Below are 20,795 nucleotides of genomic sequence, written 5' to 3'. Positions count from 1 at the left end.
GTTCTCTTTTCCATGTTCCTCGTTAGTTCATTTCAAGATTTATGTGAATTGCAAAATAGATGTAACTGAGCTCCAGCTATTTATATTGTGTTAACTAAGAAAAAAAGAATTCTACTCACCTGAAACAGAAATTCATTTGTTTCGAAATGTTTAATGAGAGAGGATGGTTCAGTCCGCCTCCACATTCATCATCTGTTGCACGTTAATGAATATCCAATAATGCCAATACTAACCAAGAAACAACTGACAGAATCTGTTAGCACTCAGACTGCGTTGCCACCTTCCCCGTGTATCCACAACACAAAAGCAAGTACTCCTGGCAACCAGCGTATGGCAAAAGCTGGGCGCCTTTGTAACGTCCAGTGCTTTGTAGCCTTTCACGTAGGACAGCCCTGACAGTAAAACCAGCAAGGTGCTAATTACTAAAAGGTATGGTGGTGCACTGCAGCTGTTGTGGTGTCAAGCATCAGCTGCCCTACCAGCCACAAAGGCGTGTCATGTTTTAGCCAAATTTGATATTACTGTTTGTACAGAAAAATCATTAGAGGAAAACCACACATAGTGGCAGTGCCAGGCTCCTAACTGATTCTCGTAGAAAAGAAAGACTGGAAATTGTGCCTTACATTCTTTCACAAACTGAATGCACTTCAGATTGCTGCTGCCCTTTTTCACAATAGCACTGATTCAGCTAGCTAGACTGAAAGCCAAAAACCAAATAAAGTCACCTAAGGGGTAACAGGTTAAAGCAATCTCCGGAACAGAGTAGAAGGCCTGACCCTCAAAGGTTAATATCACTTGTGCCCAAGTAAATAGAGGAAACTTCATTACCAACATAGTGGTTCTTAAATAGAAATTAAAATTCCAGTAAGACAGTGCTTAACTGAAAAATAATTCATGTGCATGAACTAGTGTCTTAAGAGTCTGAATGAGCTTAAGTGTTGGTTACACAGATTCTAATATCCAGCAATTATCTTGATCTTCCCAGTATGCTTGCCCAATTTTCCATTTTGTCAGTCAAGTTACCATGCAAGTCCATATAAGTACTGCAAAATTCTTCCCATTTTGCCTAAGAAACTCATAATGGAAAACAATGCCCATATTCTAGTGGTAAGGAAGAGCTTCATAGAAAGAAAATAATCAGGATTGTTCCTGCTCCTGGAAACGGGAATGCATTAGCAACAATTTCAGGCTGCCATGGGATCCCTATTGCCTAAATGTTGCACTGTGGTCTTTGAAAAAGTCTGGAGAGGAAGAAGCATAAGCCAATAAACAGCATAGTCATGACATCGCGAAGCACTGAATCACCTCTGCAGAAAAGTGAGTTTTACTGCTTTATGGATGGGGGACTGCAAAGCAAGGAGACAAAGACCCGAGTGATCTGCTCCTGCAAAACGGAAAAAGCGGGAACAGCAACAGCTACTTCCTGAACATCCACCGTGACGATAGGCCCTATTTTATAATCTCTCCCCTGGGCAACAGAGGCAGGAGCACCGCTAAGCCCTGCCTCTTGGGCTCCAACACACGGAAAGCAGAGAGTAAGCACGTGGCCAACCCGCCGTGATGGAGGTCTGCTGCCCCGGGAAACTGCCTGCTTTGCCTATGCCTAGAGCCAGCCCTGAGGCAACCGGTAATTTTACAGTGCAAACTCTTTGCAAATTAGATCTTCTCTCTTCTTGCAAAACACCGCATGTCTCTGAGCTAACACTAACTCACATTCACGTCTGAAGATGCTACTGTGTATTCATATAATTATCTCAGCACTAATAGCTACCAATATGTACAGGCGCGTTCTCTGGTGAAAGCTTGAAGGGTAAATATGAGTCATAAGAATTAGGGAAACAAAATAATGAAAATGAAGAAGAGAGGCAAACAATCCTAAGGAAGATGAGAGATAAAAAGGAGTTTGCATTTCACAGGAAAGGGTTTGGTTTGTTTGGGTTTACTACACATTAAGCACAACAATAACATATTTAAAGAAATCGGATCAAGGGAAAAACCAGAATTAGAACTAAGAATATTTAAACCTAACTTACATTAATATAGCCAGTTTCATCCTAATCATTTTCAAGCACTTTCTTAAGCCTGTAGGTAGAGAGAAAATAATTTTCTACTATTGAAACACAGTGATCCCTACAGGGACAACTGGTATGAGGCATAGACAGCTTCAGTGAGGGAGTTCAGGACAAGATATAAACACAGCAACATCTTCAGCAGAACCAATAAAAAAAATTAGGTTAACAGAATGTAATTAATCAGAAACTATGCATAGTGAGAAGGAAACCTGAGATGTCTAACCTAGAAACGAAAGGAGGAAATTAAAAGAAAGTGCTAAGAAGAACAGACAGTGAAAAAATTTCTAGAACACCCAAAGGGTATTTTGAAATCTACCCTTTAGATATGAAGAACAGATACACTAACTGGAAAAATGGTAAGGTATCTTTTTGGAAAAAATTTTGAAAACTAAAAATATAGTAAGAGTCAGCAAATCAATAGGAAACTAACATTGCTATAAGAGTTATCTTTGTAGACGTTGCACATACTTTTGTACTAATTTCATTAGTTGAATCAAAGTCTCTTTCTAACTTTTTTTAACTCTTTTCCCCAGCCTCCAAAAAGATTCAGATACAAAGAAGGAGACTATTAAATAGAGGTGGATGTCTTAGATAAAAAACACTTTTTGAGAGATTTTTCACAGGCCACTATTTACCTAAATGAAGTTGATTTGTCTGTCAAAAATCTTACAGACTAAGAGGAATCACCTTTCTAAAAATTAAATAGGTACATGAATATTTTATAGAATGCCTTTCCTCAGCTGTCAATAACATTTAGTAAATAAAAATAAAATAAAACAAAACTTATTTCTATGTAAGTGGTTTGCTTACTTTTCTACACTTACTTCAGTCTATTTTCTGGTGTTATAGTGCTGTCCCTTAGCAATTACCTTCATCCAGTAAACCTCGCAATACCCCAGCAAGACAACAAAGGATTTTGTTAACACTATTATCCCAGTTTCCAGACGGCAAACCAAAACAGAGAAACCTGCACAGACATACACCAGGAAACGGACAGATCCTACATCCATGAAGGCCCAGGTAAAGCTTCCTTTTCTCACTAGGACAGTGCAATTGGAAAAAGCAGTCTTATATTTAGTTTCAGTTCAAATGTAGCTCCTCATGCAATACAATAAGAAAATAATGTTGCTTTTTTTCCCACTACATTTATAAATGCGTTTCCATAAATGAATTGCACTGAAAAAAAAAACCAACCCCAGAATTTATTATTTGAAAATAAAACTTAATCCAAATACATAAAACCAATGTCTCAATTTCAGTGGTGAGCAGAAATAGATATTAAAATTGCAATACACCAGTGTAACCCTACTACATCTGGATTGTGTCAAAAGCTAAATGCCTCTTAATAAATACAGAATAGATTGCACTTAATACAGACACACCCTGTACAATCAGCATACAACTCGATTCCAAATTAATCTGAACAAAAGCCATAAGGAGAAACACTGGAAAAGGATGCACGCTCAAATTCTAAAAAGAAAGTAGAAAGTTAACCATATAGCAAAGCCCTAAGTTAGCAATAATGTCTTTTCCAACGATTTCTTGACTTTTGTGCTTTGTTTTTTATATGCACATTATATTTCAATACCCAGAACCATATCAGTAAGTCGCTTACTAAATCTTGCGGGGAAAAATGTGTCAATATAAACTGACATTTGTCATGGATTTAAAGACTCTTGTACTTTTAGAACCAATTTTGTTTTTCCATCTCCTGGAAACGAAATACATTCACAGAAGGAAAAAGGCAATAGATAATATTTACTGGAGCAGCCCCTAGTTATGGTATTACCAAGGGCAAAACACATTTTCTATTAAAAATAATAAAAAAATAAATATTTTTTATGAGAAACCAGATGATTTTTCCATTTAGGCTTTTTTTTTGACTGAAGGATAAAAACTTAATTTCATTCAGTAGTTTCAAAAAAAAAAAAAAAGCCAGTTGTGAGGAGAAGGGTGTGGTTGTTTGGTTTGTTGCCCTTTTTTTGTTTTTCTTTTGCAACTAACTTCAGGTAGAACAAAGCCTTTAATTTTAATCATACAACTGGTCAACACAAACCATCTGCTAGATGTCCTTCTCTGGATGCAGCAAAGCTGCTGTATTTGTGACCTATATTGCAGACCCTGGGCACCGTAAGTCTCCTGGCTCCCCAAAGCCCTTGCCTTTCACTTTCACCTTCTTCGTAGCACCACTCGTCTCTGGTACGTTCTCCCGAGATGGGGTGCTAGGACTTCACAGCCAGGCAAAGTGCCGCTGTGTCCCACAGGGTCCCTACCTGCTCGTGGCTCGACATCTGTTCAAGAAGCACCAGAGCCTCAGACCCACTTGTACAGAAGCAGCTGAAACTGCTGAAAAGGTTTTTTAAAAAAATTTTAAAAAATTTCTTTGACACACCACAGCAATGAAAACAGTTTGAGGAATTTAATGCTATTTTCCCCCAAGATCCTTAACATCTATATACAAACCTGAACAAAATTATTTTCTACACGTACTTCACTGCGTCCATTACCTCAGGACTCAACGCTCTCTAGGCCAAGATCACGGAGTCCTCCAAGTCCTTCAACACGGGTCCTCCAGCAAATCAAGTTTTTTCCCCTGTGTTCCCAAAATTGATGAGGGGGGAGGGGGGGGAGGGGGGCGTGGGGGTGTTCATTTCAGTTTGTAATAGATCTTGCTGTAGGACAAGTGCACATCCTTCTCTCTCCTGACCTTCCCACGACAGCCTTATAGTTACATTAAGACAGCCTCAAAATTGGGTCTGTTGTTCTACTAGCACACTGCCAGCACAGACCTTGAAGCAGCTAGACGACATCATTTACAACATGCATTTTTCACACAGTCACAGGCAAGCCCAATCCGACAGGTTATCTACAAATTGGCTGTGAGAACTTCCATTTGGACAAGGGACTCCATGCCCCCCAAAGCCATTCTTTAAGAGCACTGGAGAGACAGCTTGAGCATCAAAACTGCACAACAAGTTTCTTTCAAGTAGCGGGAAAAAAGTTTACAAGTACCAGCATTTAAAAAAGATGCTCTTTTTCTCATTTCAAGACTTTCAACTATGCAAAATAGTTGCCCTCTCTGCATTCCCAAGCACTGCAGGAAGGAACCATAGAGAGTCAATAGCATCTATTGTCCCTCGAGTGCTCTCGATGCAAAACACTGTACAGGGTCAGAGATAACAGATCACAAAAAAATTTAGGTTGGAAGTTACCTCTGGAGGTTTTCTATTCCAACCCCTTTTGAACTTCACAGGCCCTTGAGAAAGTTGCTATTTTGTCAGATCCTGAGTAACTAAAGGCTTTTGTGCTGCAATAGGAAAACACCGGTTTGCATATATGTATACACACACACACACGTCACAGATATATATATATATATGCATGTCATTTTTTGAACTATTCTAGTTATGCTCCAGAGTTTAAAAATGCAAAACCTCAACACCTCAACCTCTAAGTTTTAAGAGCTAAGCACACAATTTTTAGCAACTTGTATAAAAGTACTGGTAAGTGGCTTCCATTCAAGTCCAAGCAAAGCTTCCTCATTATACACAAATACTTCTCAGCATTTTACAGTCCAACTCAACCACGAGCAAACTCCTGTTCATCACTACAAGAACAACTCAGATTTTTTTTTCCTTTGCTTTGCTGCCAAATGTTTGATGCAAACACTTACCTGGTCTAAACTGCCACAGCTCCACTAAAAACTCTTCCAAACTTTTCCTTTTTTCATTGATGTCAGCAGAAATGTGACAGGAGCTATACTGTGTCATAATTTGAAGAAAGACTTTTTATCAGGAACAATACACGGGCTTAATGGGTAAAGAGCAGCAAGAGCTCTTGCTGCTCACAAGGGTTAGTACATACACATCATGTTACCATTTATTGCATGGATTTCTCCCTCTCTCAGTCCTGGAACAAGCAATGGGGACAATTTGCTATAAGGGTCATTATAATGTAAAGATAATGACACTGACCCAGCAGGAACATACGATTTTTTTTTTTTTCCCCCTCCTACTGCTCAGCTTTTAAGTCAGATTCTGCTACAACTAGGAGCCACGAACATGTCACGGGGCTTTTCCTTAACCCATCTAAAAATGAGATAAAGTTCTATTTTTAAAAGGTAGTTAGAAGTGCAAGTACAGTTTACGAGGCACTCGTAAACTCTAGACCACCTCCTAGAGAGGTTGTTCTAAAGAAAGGCAGTCTGTTCCACCTCTGCTCCTACCCCCCCCCCCAATTCAAAAATACACAAATGCACCCCTGCCCCCAAATCTGGAATGTGGGCACCCAGAGGGATCTTGGAGGCTGAATGCAAATACAGATTGGAGAGACACTGAAGTGCTTCGAGACAGACAGTAAATGAGACCAGCATTGTTTCATTCTGTATTAGGAATGATCAGCATATTCTTAGCAAATAACAAAAGGTAAAAAGCAAAGCGCTATATAAGAGATACCGAACTATGTCCAATACAGTTCAGAAGACTGCAACCCTAACATGTAAGAGCATTTGCTGAGGGGGAGACAACATCCCCAGTCCTTCCACATGAACAAAAATCTCCACAGCCTCAGAGCAGGATTTTCATTGCTATTCTGAAGGGGTGAAGATATTCTTTTCCTTTAATAGCAACGATTGCAATCTATTCCAATGCAAGTTACTAACATAAGAACTGACAGTTGCAAGGCTGAATTTCTTTGGAGCCATAATTATTTATGACACTTTATTACAACAACTCCAAAACATATGGTTACCTTATTAGAAATTAAAATTTATTTTCATAAAAATCTCAGCATGACATTACACCAAAAGAACTAAAGTTACTCCAGGGGATGGCAAATAATTTCACTTTCCAGGGTTTAGTAGTTGGAATATGAATTTAAACTAATTCACTTGTAAGTATAAAAGCAGTTTTGATAACACAAATCATACATCTAGAGCCACAGAAGTCATAAACAACGTTTTCCCACAAGCTCCTGAATCTTCTTAGTGTAAAAATTTTAACATTTTGTTTGAAAACTTTCTGTCTCTCTGCCTTTTAACGTATGCATTGACTTGGCAGGGTGTAGGGTCTGTTTTGGTTTTAATTCTGTCTCCTCCACTAGCTCAGAGCACAAGGAAACTGCAGTCTCATTTATTAAAGTCCATAAACCCACAAATGCAGGGGACTGACTGACAAGTGCCTGCCTTTTGATCATGTTATAAAAGATTCATCTGAGTTCATGCAATGGTTAAGACTATGATTTAAAATAAATAGTCTTTCTCTATGAAAACAGTAGGCAGGGACAAATGTATTATTTGCATTACATCGCCAGAGAAGGGAGTTTCATTGATAACTAGGATTACCTAAGTTTAAAATTGACATTGTCAGGTAACTGAAGTCTTAAAAATTAGGATAACCAAGTGTCTTTCAAGGAAACTGTGAACTTTTAAAAAAAACAACCTGGCATCAAGTCCCATGTTTATAAAAAGGGGGAAGTGAGCTGGTTTTGTTTGGCTGGCTTTTTTGGCACAGGCGGGTGGTTTGGGGTTTTTTCTTGTTTTGTTGTGGTGGAGGTTTTTTTTTTTTCTTTTTAAGTCGCCATGTGAGGACTCTGTTCCAACTGAAACGCTGCCATTGAGGTAGTCTTTGCCACAGAAATTATCTTGAATGTACCATGTTTAGATTCTTCTCCTGCCCTCCTCTTTGCTATGGTTTCAGCATAAAGAAAAATATAGTGCGTTTGCAGCGAACGTAGTCATTTGCGATCAACATTTGCCCCATTTTCTTAACTTTAGGTAATTTCATGAAGTACATGCAGCACAGAACTTAAGTTTATTATAGCATACAGTGAGTAACAACTGCAGGAAATAGGGACCTCTTGTGAGGCAGGTTTTTGAGAGTACAACGAACAGAAGGATTATCATTAAAAGCTGACCCAGAAGTCAAGTCAATGGACGCCATCCAAAACCACAGTCATACATCACTGCCACACAGAAGGTTTATAGGATACCACATAATGTTAATGTCACCTCCCAAGCCACAATGCAGTGAAATTAGAACAGCTGCAATGAAATCACTACAGAGGAAGGGGGAAAATTCAACAAAATTGAACTTATTTTACACAGCAAGAAAAACCATCAGCTGTGGAAACTCAGTGGATTGTCAGCAGACTTTTACTCTGAAGCCCACATGCAGGACTGGGTTTAGTCTTTTTCAGTTTCAACTGCTCGTGAACAGTTCTGCACACTAAACAGCTATTTACGTACAGGATGTGATGAGTCAAAGGATTAAGCATTAGAGGTAAGCTTTATGAAGCGCTCTCATCTTCAGAACCATAACAGAAGCCACATTGTATGATGAAAGATTTTCTTGTTGTTCTGTGTTTTGCAACAGAAGTAAACTTTTCTTTTTGCTTTTCCTTAAAGCATGCTGGTAGCAATGCCTTTGCATTTGGAACTAAATCATTAAGCTTAAAAAGGCTAATTTTTCCCGATTTCTATGACAATGGGAAAAAACACCTTTTTCCTTTGCATTTTGCAGTTATTTTTTTTCTATATGACTTTCAGAAAACAAACATTTTCTGACCAGACCTAAACTAATGTGAGTATCTTCAGAACAGAATTTTTTTAACATATTTACATACCTATCTTTCTGTAAAGAATTTCCTGACTCCATCTGACACCATCAGGTTCAAAGGAAAAGAAACAGAAAGCAGTAAAGACCACTGTATGTGTCTGGAACGTACTCATAAATTACAAGGAAATTAAACGTAGTTTTATCTTTAAAATAACTAGCAGTAGAATCGTGAGGCTCCAAGCTTACTCTCTCTCAGGTTGAGAGCTTGATAGCCGTGTGTAAGTTAACCAACACTCCTGTGTTGGGAAATGATATTGGTCTACAAACCTAAGATAAGAAAGAACGGGATCTCTTGCTTTACAAGGTAAAATACTGAGACAAAGCTCTAAATCAAAATACATAAAACCAACCAAAAAAAGAGAAGAGGAAGAAAAATACTAGCCTTTGAATTTTATTATCAAGTAAGCAAGATACAAAGCTTCATCTAGTCTGTCTGCAGAGGTCTTGGCCTGAAAGCAGAGCACCCAGCCTGTACCGGAGATGTCTCTAACCCTAACCACACCGCCTGCCCGCAGCTCCCTGGTGCCATGGGCAGCACCAGGCTGTCGTACAAAGGAGACTGGATGCCTAGCAAGGGAGCAGAAGCTACAGGAGACCACTGCACGGTGGCATGGCACGAGGCAGACAGCTTGCCTGGTCTGCCCGTGCTGCATGCTTGGGTCCATGCTCAGGGGCAAATGAGCACTCAGTTTTCTCCCAACGATTTCATTCATCTTTATGCCATCTCCCCAAAATATGCCAGCCCAGTAAAATCATCGTAACTCTTCCTTATGCTACAAAATGAGCAGGTTTTCTGAATTTGGCTAGTATTTCATAGCTTATGTGACATTTTTTGAAATGAGCAATAATTTATTAACAACAAATTAAGATAACATGTTTGGAGCACAGAAGGGAAAGAGTGACTTAGCCAAGCTCCTTCTGAATGAAAGTCACAAGTGGCTCTAGAGCATTCTATCAGGACAAAAAACGGGAAGAGTTTTCACAAATATTAAGGCATTTAATTCATTAACTCTTTACGCTGAGGTAACAGCACTAAGGTGACCTTCAATGTCAGGTCATATAAAGAAACTAATCATACTGCCTGAATTAATCTCACAGAAATTCTTCATTGATCTTTTCCTGTCATTATTAACCCATGCAACTTTACAAGCAAAGGAGAAAAAAGGAGGGAAAGAAAAAACCAATACAAGGCATTCTCAACACTACTTTTGGCCTCTTCTTCAAGGGCAAAGCAGACTCACATGAGAGATCCTCTCCTAACCACTGCCTAACAGGCTGCTTCTGCCAGAGGAGGTGTTTCAGGTTTTTGTATTCTTGTGAAATAGCTTTATTTTGTCACCTGTTCCTAAAAGACCAACTCAGATTCACAGAGCTTGTTTACACTCTTTACATCAATAGCTGGAAGACATCCTAGAGAGCATGTGTCATCCTACTTAGGTATCTAGGGAAAGCACACCCTACAATACAGCCACACAATGAGAATATTAATCTTGTAGCTCCACTTCAGTCAATGGATCCTTTCCTATATTATACCCATTATCACAGGAGCATTCTCTGGTGACGCTGGTTACACGCATGCTGTGTAACACGACAAGGCATCTTGCGGTATGCTACTGTATCACTTTTACTAGATGTTTCTAGGCGTAAGTAGTTGTGCATGACGGACAGAAGGTTAATACTAATATTCTTGTTTCGTGCACTTGCGAGCGAGAAGAGGCATGCATTTATCCTAACTGGGAGATTCCTCCCACTTCAGATTTAAACAGCTCTCACAATGAATCAGAGCTCAACAGCAATTAGGTAATAATCACTTTTGCACCAACCTAACAACTTTGCAGGTAGAAAAGGGCTGTTAATGTTTCAAGCTAAGAAGGTAATAAAGAATGCGCAACTGAAATGTGGCAGGAAAAAATTATTCTGCTTTTGCTCTTCACTGTGAAATAGATAGCAGGGGAAAAAAAAAAATCACCAAATTCTTTTCAGAAGAGATGGCTCTGCTTGTTAGCATCTAGAAAGTGAGGATAATCATGCTAGCAACAGGCCTGACTTTCAGCTGTTTTGGCTTGATTTTTCTTACTTTATCTCTGAGCTTCAGACTCTCCATTCACTGACACTTTCCTGTCTCTTAGTTTTCATTATGCGGACTGTCCTATTAGTATTTGTGAAGTAGTCACAGACTGTGGAGTTTTCTGGCTTTGAAGTTAGTACAGAGTATTTGCAGGTCTGCTGTACACATCACATAACGTGTCTGGAAGAATCAGCATGAGACAGACTCAAAATGAATTCCCCATTTTGGTCCTGGTTTTGGCACTGAACTGCTGCACCATCTGTAACTAACTCTCATGCATGCAACTTTCAGCCCTCAACACAGGTGCTCACATGGCATGTACTAAAAAGTCATCGCTGGAAGTGTGCACATGCTGCTATGACTTGAACATTTGCATCCTGCAGCCACCGGACTCTCTAGCTACTTGTGCTACTCCCAGAATTTATCCATGTGCATGTGACAGAGATAAACGGACACTGGTTCAACACTTGTGCCTAAGTATCCCCACCAGCAGTTAAACCTCAGTCAACACGATTAATAGGAATACCTCTATACGTCTCTCTGCAAATGATGAATGCTCTAATTATGTCTCGTACATGCAAGACAAGTAGGCAAATGTCAAAAAAACACCCAACTTTTCTGTTTTTAAGTGAAATATATTGGTTTTACAGAACACAGAGAATCTCCACTTATCTCTTTCATTCATTACAAGCTTTATTTACCTGTTTGTTTTCAGAAACTCTCTTCCCTAAACACATCTATGTTATTTCAAAAAATGGAATACATACAATGAGTGATTATCCTACATGTATATTTTGACATGAGGAGCTGATACCTACTTGGAAAGTAGTTACTGAAAATCAATAGTAAAAACCTCTCGGGTTTTTGTTATTTATTTCACCAATTTGCTGATGCCAATTCTCTGACAAAAGTTAGAATCTTTTTAATTTTTTTCTACCATATTGCAAATGTGAATATGGAATGTTAAAAAAAAAAAAAAAAAAAGAGAGACACAAATACATGTGAAGAAACAAAGCAGACTCAGACACAATTTTTCAGAGATCTTACAAGATCAAAATGATGCCATGAGATCCAGCAGGATAAAACTGTGTGAGTAAGAGCGAGCAGAAATAACAGTAAAAACACAGGTAAGGTAAAATAATACCATACGTCAGAATTCACATGCACAAGTATTTCAAATACACTGGAAGAGATGAGAAATCTGGAAAGCTCCAAGTTAATGACCTGGAGCACTCTGAACTAAGGTGCCACCTACCAGCACATGTCATGAGTATGAAATAGTTTAACCTCCCCATCTCAAAGAAAACAGTAATCTTGCATGACTTTTAAGTTTGAAGGCTTAGGAATGATGAAGACAAATTCAGAACTACAGCTGAGAATGATAGCTACCTTGCTTCCACAGGTGTTTTGTATGTTTACTACTTGTTGTTCAGGTGTTTTATGTATTTAATTCTTACACAATACACACAGAAATCCAAAACCACAAAAAAAAGAAAAAATCCACTCCTATGCAATAACAACATCCTGCCAAATTCTGCCTTCAGATACATGTCTTTGGCCTCATTTATTTAAATCACAGCTTCACCATGCATTTGAGAACGTTATACAGGCAATTATGAAATTACTCTATTTAGCAGATTAAACACCTAAGTGAGAGAAATGAGGTTAGAGAGGCATATAAAGAGATTTTGCAGAAAGCTGTTCTGAGGAGTGAAAGGAAGCTCTTCACAGGGCTGAAAGGAGTCACCTCTTGGTTAATCGATTCGTCAGTCTTAGTTCCCTTTGCTAAAGGGCCTTCTCTACATTACCTCCTAAGAACTGCTCTCCTTCTAGCAAATTTATAATTTCATAACATAAAGAAAGCCTCTCTCATCTATCCCATGGTCTCAGGCAGCAAAAGCAGTTGTGTGTGTTCTGTTGCCTCAAGTTTCACCCACATGCACAGAAGTCAGGGATTTCATTTGCACTTCTGAAATTTAACACAACATAAACCAGGTATGTTGTAATTCCCATTAATTTCTTCCAAAAAGCTCTTTCTTTCCCTACCACTACCACACAGCCAACATCTCCAAAATTATTTGAGTCAAGATGTTTAAATTTTTTCCATAGAGGAAAAAAAGGGACAGTCTGCTACTAGGTAAATAAAAACACTAAGCACTGATTTTATTTAGAACAGCAAAAAAGAACAAATATTAGATTCTGTATCACAGCCAATAAAGAGCCTTGTTACTGTTTTCTGATTTCTGCGCAGTCCTTACAGTACCTATAAAGCAGGTTTTCTCATAGTTTTTTGTACAAAAAAGTTTCTCTATATACAGTGTATCTGCTGCCTACCTTTGAAAAAAGATGTGTAAACCGTTTTCCCAGTCAGTAAAAGTGCATACATAGAATCATAGAATCGTTTAGGTTGGAAAAGACCTTTAAGATCATACAGTCCAACCATTATATATAGGACCATTCGAATTTTTGTTTGTAGAGAACTGACTAAATACCGTAAGAATTATACTTGCAATTTACTCAACAGCTTTATAAACTGCTATTTAAAGTAGTCCTGTTCACTTACATACACTAAAAAGTCTTTTTTATGAAAGCGGGATCATTTAAGCCCAGTCCATGCATGTCTTTTTTATTCTTTCATCCTGTCTTCCAATTCTTACAGTATATTTTAACAGCTTGTCAAAAATGCCATCTCCCTTCCATCACCAGTACTATTAGAAAACGAATCTAGGGAAGTATTTTTTACAAAGCAGTTCAAAAACTTCCTATGATGGCCAAAAGACTAAATATTGCAGCCTGACACACAAGGGCATTAAAAAAAAAAAAAAAAAACCCCACAATGTAAAGGCAGGAAGGAATGTGGTATATGTTGATTCATCAATTTAGTTTTTAATGGGTACATCATAGCTACGAATAACAGCAAGCTCTAGAAAACACTGAGAAGCAAAAAGGAGAATAATGCCCCATTGCATTCATTCCTGTGATGGAATAATACATCAAATGGAGTACTTCAGCTACACTCTTCTAAGAAACAGGTCTCTTCTGTATCATAGGAAAACCATTGCAGTAAAGTACCTGGCCCACAGAAGCACTTCAGGAACGACTACAGGTCATCATTTCTATATCCAAGTCTCAGGAGACCTTCACACTTACCTTTCTCACAAATGCAGCAGAATTCCCACTTCCTAAATTAATGCATCTTATAAAGATGTTGTTCTGTAAAAAACATTTTAGAAGGTAGGTGCTACTGTCTGAAAAATGGTATTTTAAAAATTTTAATGACAGCATGACCATGGTGTGCCAAGGCACAACTGCAACAGCGAAATATGCCCATAGATAGGTAATCTGAATGATCCAGAACCACTCGTAATCTTCAATCCATATTTATGAACGCAAAAAGGGCCCTCGTGATATGCACCTTCATGAAACTGAACTTTGCAGTGAAATTAATTTGTCAACCATTTAATACTATGTTTCTGAGTACGTTGTTAAGGGGACAGGTCTTTAAATATTTTGTTTACCTTCACAATACGCAGAGTCCCCTTGGACAGAGAGATAACCATTCTTGCATTCACAAGTAGCTTTTGTGTTCCAGTTTTTGCACTCTGAATTTTCACCACATCTGTGTCCCTCTGCACAGAAGTTATGGCCTGAAATACAAGGAACATGCCAACCTGGTATTAAAACGTGTTTATTTCAGATATTCAGGTTTCATATTTACATTGACTGTATTACTCTGAAAAATTTTGGCATGCTACATGCCAGAAATTCTGTCTATAAACCTATCTGGTGCACAGAGGCTTTTTTGATTTCTCCATCAATTCATTCTCAGTAAAACTATTTTGTTCAAAAATGTATTTGTATGACTAGCTTTAGTCAAGAGAAAAACAACTTCAAAGAAGGAAGACATGACAATACATTAGTCTTCTACTGAACCCATGTAGGATAAAATGCCACCTTATCTCCAATTGCCAAGAAGTGTAATACTAACTTACACCAAAAGGATAATAAAGTCTAATATCAAAAAAAAAAAAAAAATCCTTCACAGTTGTCTTGTTATGCATAATCAAACATGCTTTGAGAAGAGCAAAAATGAGACATTGCATTAGAACACAAAACTATACTGGTAGTCAAAACAACCTCATGCACTGCCTTGTAATTCTGTCATCAAAAACTGGCTGGATTGTTTCTACAGTTTATAATTAATCCATGCATCATGTTTTGTAGGGGAGAGTTTTCCTTAATCTCTCCTTTTTCCTTGACACAAATTCTGAGTAGCTTCTTTGTGAACAGTTTCTTTTATTCCATACAAAGTCATTTCTACAAACATGACGAACTTTCCCACTTTATTCTATAAAGGCACAACTGGCTGAAGTTCTTTCTTCCTGATTTTTAATATTTCTCAAAGATGTGTCAAAATCTCTCTCTGCTGAAGTCTAAAGTGAAAGAAATTGCAACTTTATCTCTTTAAAGGCACTCCACTGGAAGCACTGTAAAAGATAACTAAATACCTTACGGAAGTTGACAACAGGAAATTTTCCACCCCTTGGTGTATTTTTGATGGATTTTTCTCTATTAATGTCCAAGAGTCAATTTCTATTTGCCTAAGATACATAAACAGACATTTTGGTAATTCTTATTTTTTCTGGATTTTCTCTCCTGGGAGAAGAGAAGCCAGAAACCCAGACATACCATCAGCTACTTGTATTCCAACTTGTCCTTACAGCAATACCAGAACAGCTTCTGCTAATTCTGCCTGGTCATAAAGCAGCAAACTAAAAAGTTCTAGTTCACCAATCCTAAACTTTCCTAACATCCCCTAAAGACAACTAAGAAGATGACCTGGACTTCTAAGATCTAAACACCAGATTCAGATCTTTGTTCACATCCCTTGCTTCGATATTCTTTAAGGAACTTTGGAAGACTTTAGCTTATACTAAATATAGTTTTCATCTACAATAAGCAAATTTTCATAGGGCTATCTTGAAGCTGTTGTTCATTGAGGGTTTGTTAATTTGTTTTTAAACATGCACTTCAGTCACCTACTAATAGTGCACTCCAACTTTATGAATGATCATTTAACATTGGGTTGTGAGGTAATTTTTTTAAAAAATGTAACGGTGGCAAAGACAACACTTTCTCAGTGTCAACGTCAACTCTACACTTAAACTTCAGACTAATTTCATTAACAACCAAGGTAACTTCCTTGTGCTCAGTTAGCTCATCCTTTCATTGTAATCCAGCTTGCAAAAAAGAACCCACTCCATTAATGAAAGCTGCAGATATCCCTTCTAGTTTTCATTCATTTCACAGTCTGGTAAAAATCAGTCAAGTATTCCAGATTCAGCCTTGTCAAGCCTGGGTACATTTTATACTGCTAAAAAGGGGCAGAGTTACACTGCCTTTAGCCATTTATGCAATCACAGTATTTGACTTCTCATTTTTGCCTTTATAATTATAATCAAAACTAAACACTGGAACCCATCTCCCCAAACTTATCCATTCAGCTTCTAATTTATACTCCCCAAGCAGGATTACTATTCTGTTGGCATTCTAGATAATATCCAAGAGACAACAAGTTTTATAACATTTTCTTTATCACTGTTTCCCCTAAGACTATAACATCCTAGACTATTTCCTGCTCCTTTAGAATAATAATTCTCCTTCGAACTCATACACAGTATTAGTTTTATATTTGATTATTATTGGTAGATACTCCTACTCAGAAGCAATGTAACGTATCAGTGTGTTAAGCTAGGTACTATAAAAATACCACATTTTCATTTAGGGTGTATTGTTATGACTGTCTTGGGATATTTTATTTATTTGTATTTCCCTCTAATCCAAAGGTGTACAAAGTATTTCACCTTTCTCAGCATGTTTTAGTTACAATAGTCCTTATACAACTTCCTGCACCAAAAAACCTTTGGTTTTGGGCTCTCTTTATCCTAGTGAGTCAACGTTTTACCCTGTGATCAGTTCACAGCAAATTTAACACTTAAAATTAGCCAAACGGATGGCTTCTCAGGGTTAACTTTCATCACAAGAAGTCCCAGATCAACTGCTCTTCTCTAACAACACTTTCTCCCAAGCAAAAGTCTCTGATTAGTTTTCAGTATCACACCATAGCCCTAAGAATTCTTCACTGTTTATTTGCCACCTCCGAAATTCATCAATAGATCTGACGACTACCCTAACTACCCATTTTGTACCACTAACACTGCCACCTTTTGTTAAAAATTCTCTGGAAAAAACCTGTACTGCTTTTGTTCCCTTCTTATCAACTCAAATATGAACTGTCTCCATTCAGAATCAGACTCTGTTTCCAAGCTTGAAGGCTGTTAAAAGAACACAGAAGAAAAAAAAGTAATGGTTCTGTAAGTTGTGTAATTAGAGGCACTAAAGAACTTTTCATTGTTCTCCTCTCATTAGGAATACACAATGATAGAACACCTACTACATCTTTAGGTTGCCTTGGCATTTATTATTATAAAAGCCCTGTGAAACACTGTTTCCTACCTTTTAAAAATGTTGAGTAAATGTGACTCGACTTCAATTTCCCCATAGCATTTCAGCAAACTTGTTCAATACCTCCCTAAGTGGAAAGTGGAAGCTATTCCTGTTAAGAACATGCATGGTGCTATGACACTGTATGTGACCAAGCTTTTACCAAACAAATGTAATTTAAGGTTAACCAACAGAAAAAAAAAAAAAAAAATGCACTCGATGGTGTAGAAGAGTAAGGGTTCACTGTGCCTCTGGCAGAGTAGGCATACCATTGATTGGATCAGAGGCTTTTCCAAGTACTTTTCTTTTGCAGTGATGATGCACATTTAGCACTTCAAAAGAGCTAAGAGGCTCATACCAAGGAAGTGCATTTCTTAGACCCTGGTCTGTATTCTCCCCAGCTAGGGTTTTGGAGGCAAGAAAGGAATAAAATGCTATCTTAGTTCATATTCGGCCTGAGTGCTTTTCCTGCTTTTCTAGCAAATAAAGGCCACCTCATATTTGGACTGTAATGTAAAGAAATAAGCTTGCTGCGTTCTTCTCACCTTTAACAATCCCAATTCAATGTCTAAGTTAGCTAAATATTTTAATTCTTTCTTATTCAGCAAAACGGTCAGGAATGTACACAGGGCCACTGACTGTGACAACCATGCTTATATTCCTGACTAGACAGGGAAGGACCTAAGCACTGACCTAAACATAGGATATCTCAAGTCGGAAGGGACCCATAAGGATCATCGAGTCCAACTGGGACGATCTTCCCGGCCCCTGGGAAGACTTGTTACTAGATGATCAATCTATTCATGGGAGCAGCTACTTATCCCCAAGCAAGCCGAATGGAAAAGAATGCAAATGTCTGATTTTTATTAATTCTGTGGTGTGAAATGGATTATAGGGTTCCTTTAAAATACCTACACAGATGGCAAAACCACCCATTGATACTGCAGTAGGATCTCTGAATCTCCGCCACGGGTGGCAGCTAGCAGACAGCATGCATTCCGATTGCCCAGGTGAAAATAACTGAATTACTGAGCCTTCAGAATATTCAGCAAAGTCTTATCTGAGACAGTCAGCTCCTCTCTAAATATAAGAAATGGCTTAAAACAGAAATATCACATCCGAGCAAGCAGGCAATTGGAGAGGATTTGACAGAAGCACACAAAATCTTAAATAGTTCTGATAATCTAAACTAATTTCAGGCCAACACAGATGACAAGGCAAGTGAGCATGAATTAAAATTACAGATAAACACATTCAGAACAGATGTCAGAACCCATTTTCCCCACACATACACACACAGTCATAAATGTGCACAACAGCCCTTCAAAGTCTTTCAAGACATTCAAGATACAATTAGATACTACCAACAGGGGAATTAAATATTGAAGAGTGTGTTTAGATTTTTGATGGGCCTGATGACCTCTTCCTTCTCCAAACGTTTCTGATAACATTACTCTCTTCCTTTATCGAGACTGCTGAAAATGTTTGCTCCAATTTTTCTTAAGAACATATTTGTATCTTTCTACTTCTTTCTTCTGACTGCAGAATGACCATTTATAAATGTACTAAGACAATTATGAAAAAGATCAGGTTTCATGCTAGCAGACATAAAATTATCGCTCCTGAAGCATCGGGAACTGCACAACTGGCTAGGGCTTAGTGGTCCCAAGTCAGTTTATCTAAAATAGAACATTTATTACATTTTGGGACACCTGAACATTGGTCTTATTTTTCCAAGCTTCTCAACGTCTTCAGGTTCCGGTCCCCAGAATCTCAGAATCTGCTTTTCCAGAGCAGCATGCTAAGCTGGTTCGTGCTGTCATCCAGTTTTTTAAGTACTGTGGTGGGTTGACCCTGGCTGGATGCCAGGTGCCCAAAGCTGCTCTATCAATCCCCCTCCTCAACTGGACAGGGGAGAGAAAATATAACGAAAGGCTCAGGGGTCGAGATAAGGACAGGGAGATCACTCAGCAATTACTGTCATGGGCAGAACAGACTTGACTTGGGGAAAATCAGTTTAATTTATTAACAGTCAAACCAGAGCAGGGTAATGAGAAATAAAAACTAAATCTTAAACCACGTTCCCCCCACCCTTCCCTTCTTCCCGGGCTCAGCTTCACTCCCAATTTTCTCCCCCTGCTCCCCCGAGCAGCGCAGGGGGACGGGGCATGGGGGTCGGGGTCAGCTCATCCCACGCTGTCTCTGCCGCTCCTTCCTCCTCAGGGCAGGACTCCTCACCCTCTGCCCCTGCTCCAGCGTGGGGTCCCTCCCACGGCAGACAGTCCTCCAGGCACTGCTCCAGCGTGGCTCCTTCCCACGGGCTGCAGCTCTTCCCCAACTGCTCCAGCGTGGGTCCCCTCCACGGGGTGCAGCCCTTCAGGAGCAGCCTGCTCCAGCGTGGGTCCCCCGCGGGGTCACAGCTCCTGCCAGCAAACCTGCTCCAGCCTGGGCTCCTCTCTCCCCACGGCTCCACAGGCCCTGCCAGGAGCCTGCTCCAGCGCGGGCTTCCCCCGGGCTCCCAGCCTCCTTGGGGCACATCCCCCTGCTCCGGCGTGGGCTCCTCCCCGGGGGCAGGGGGATCTCTGCTCCCCCGGGGGCCTGCATGGCTGCAGGGGCACAGCTGCCTCAGCAGGGGCTGCACCAGGGGCTGCAGGGGAATCTCTGCTCCGTGCCTGGAGCCCCTCCTGCCCTCCTCCTGCACGGACCTGGGCGGCTGCAGAGCCCTTCCTCTCGCATCTTCTCACTCCTCTCTCCGGCTGCACTTTGGGGCCCTGCTTGTTTCTGTTTCCCCTTCTTCAATCTGCTAGCCCAGAGGCGCTGCCACCGTCGCTGCTGGGCTCGGCCTTGGCCAGCGCCGGGTCCATCTTGGAGCCGGCTGGCACTGGCGCTGTGGGACACGGGGGAAGCTGCCAGCAGCTCCTCACAGAAGCCACCCCTGTAGCCACCCCTGCTCCCAAAACCTTGCCATGCAGACCCCATACAAGTACCTGACATATTTGGTAATGTGGCTTAATTATTGATTGAAGAATGCAAGAACTCATTCAAGACTACAGCTAGAATCAATATATCTTACCTCCATATCTCTTCCTACTTTTTGTGGGCAACACTAACGTGCCTCTCATTTTTCTGAGGGTTTCCTTATAACATATGTAAAGCTTTCTGTACTTCTTACAACATCCCTAGCTGTTCACTTCAAAAAAAACTGTAAAACCCCTTTCTTTTGCTGTTGAAGAAGCTACCCTTCAGCAATCCACATTTCACATTTCAGAGGCTTCTAAAAAGAACACTGACGATGCTTCCATTAATAGCATTAGCAATATTCAAAAGGTCCAAGGTAATTTCAGCCTCAAAATCTTTACTATTGTTACGATTTAACCCCACAGTTGCTACATAAATGGGTAAAGTAAATCCGGGGGACAACTCATAGGAAGAGTCATAAAATTTGCACTAGCAATTATGCCCTTTCATGATCTGAATCAGTTTTTAATGAGTCGTGAGCAATGAAGCACTTTGAACAGCAGTTTTTACGCCTTCAGA

The 20,795-nt window shown here is 39.5% G+C and overlaps 1 protein-coding gene across 1 annotated transcript in view; it reads right to left on the bottom strand.

The window, feature by feature from the left end:
- The window catches only part of NELL1 (neural EGFL like 1), a 300,108-nt gene that overhangs the window by 190,790 nt on the left and 88,523 nt on the right, over positions 1-20,795 (bottom strand). The window contains exon 12 of the mRNA XM_075712408.1: positions 14,273-14,401. Within this exon, the coding sequence (XP_075568523.1) occupies positions 14,273-14,401 (129 nt within the window). The remainder of the gene's footprint in view (positions 1-14,272; positions 14,402-20,795) is intronic.

The sequence above is a fragment of the Pelecanus crispus genome, chromosome 6 (assembly GCF_030463565.1).
Source record: "Pelecanus crispus isolate bPelCri1 chromosome 6, bPelCri1.pri, whole genome shotgun sequence".
NCBI lineage: Eukaryota > Metazoa > Chordata > Aves > Pelecaniformes > Pelecanidae > Pelecanus > Pelecanus crispus.
Note: the sequence above shows the minus strand (reverse complement) of the source record. Positions and strands in the feature narration are given on the sequence as shown.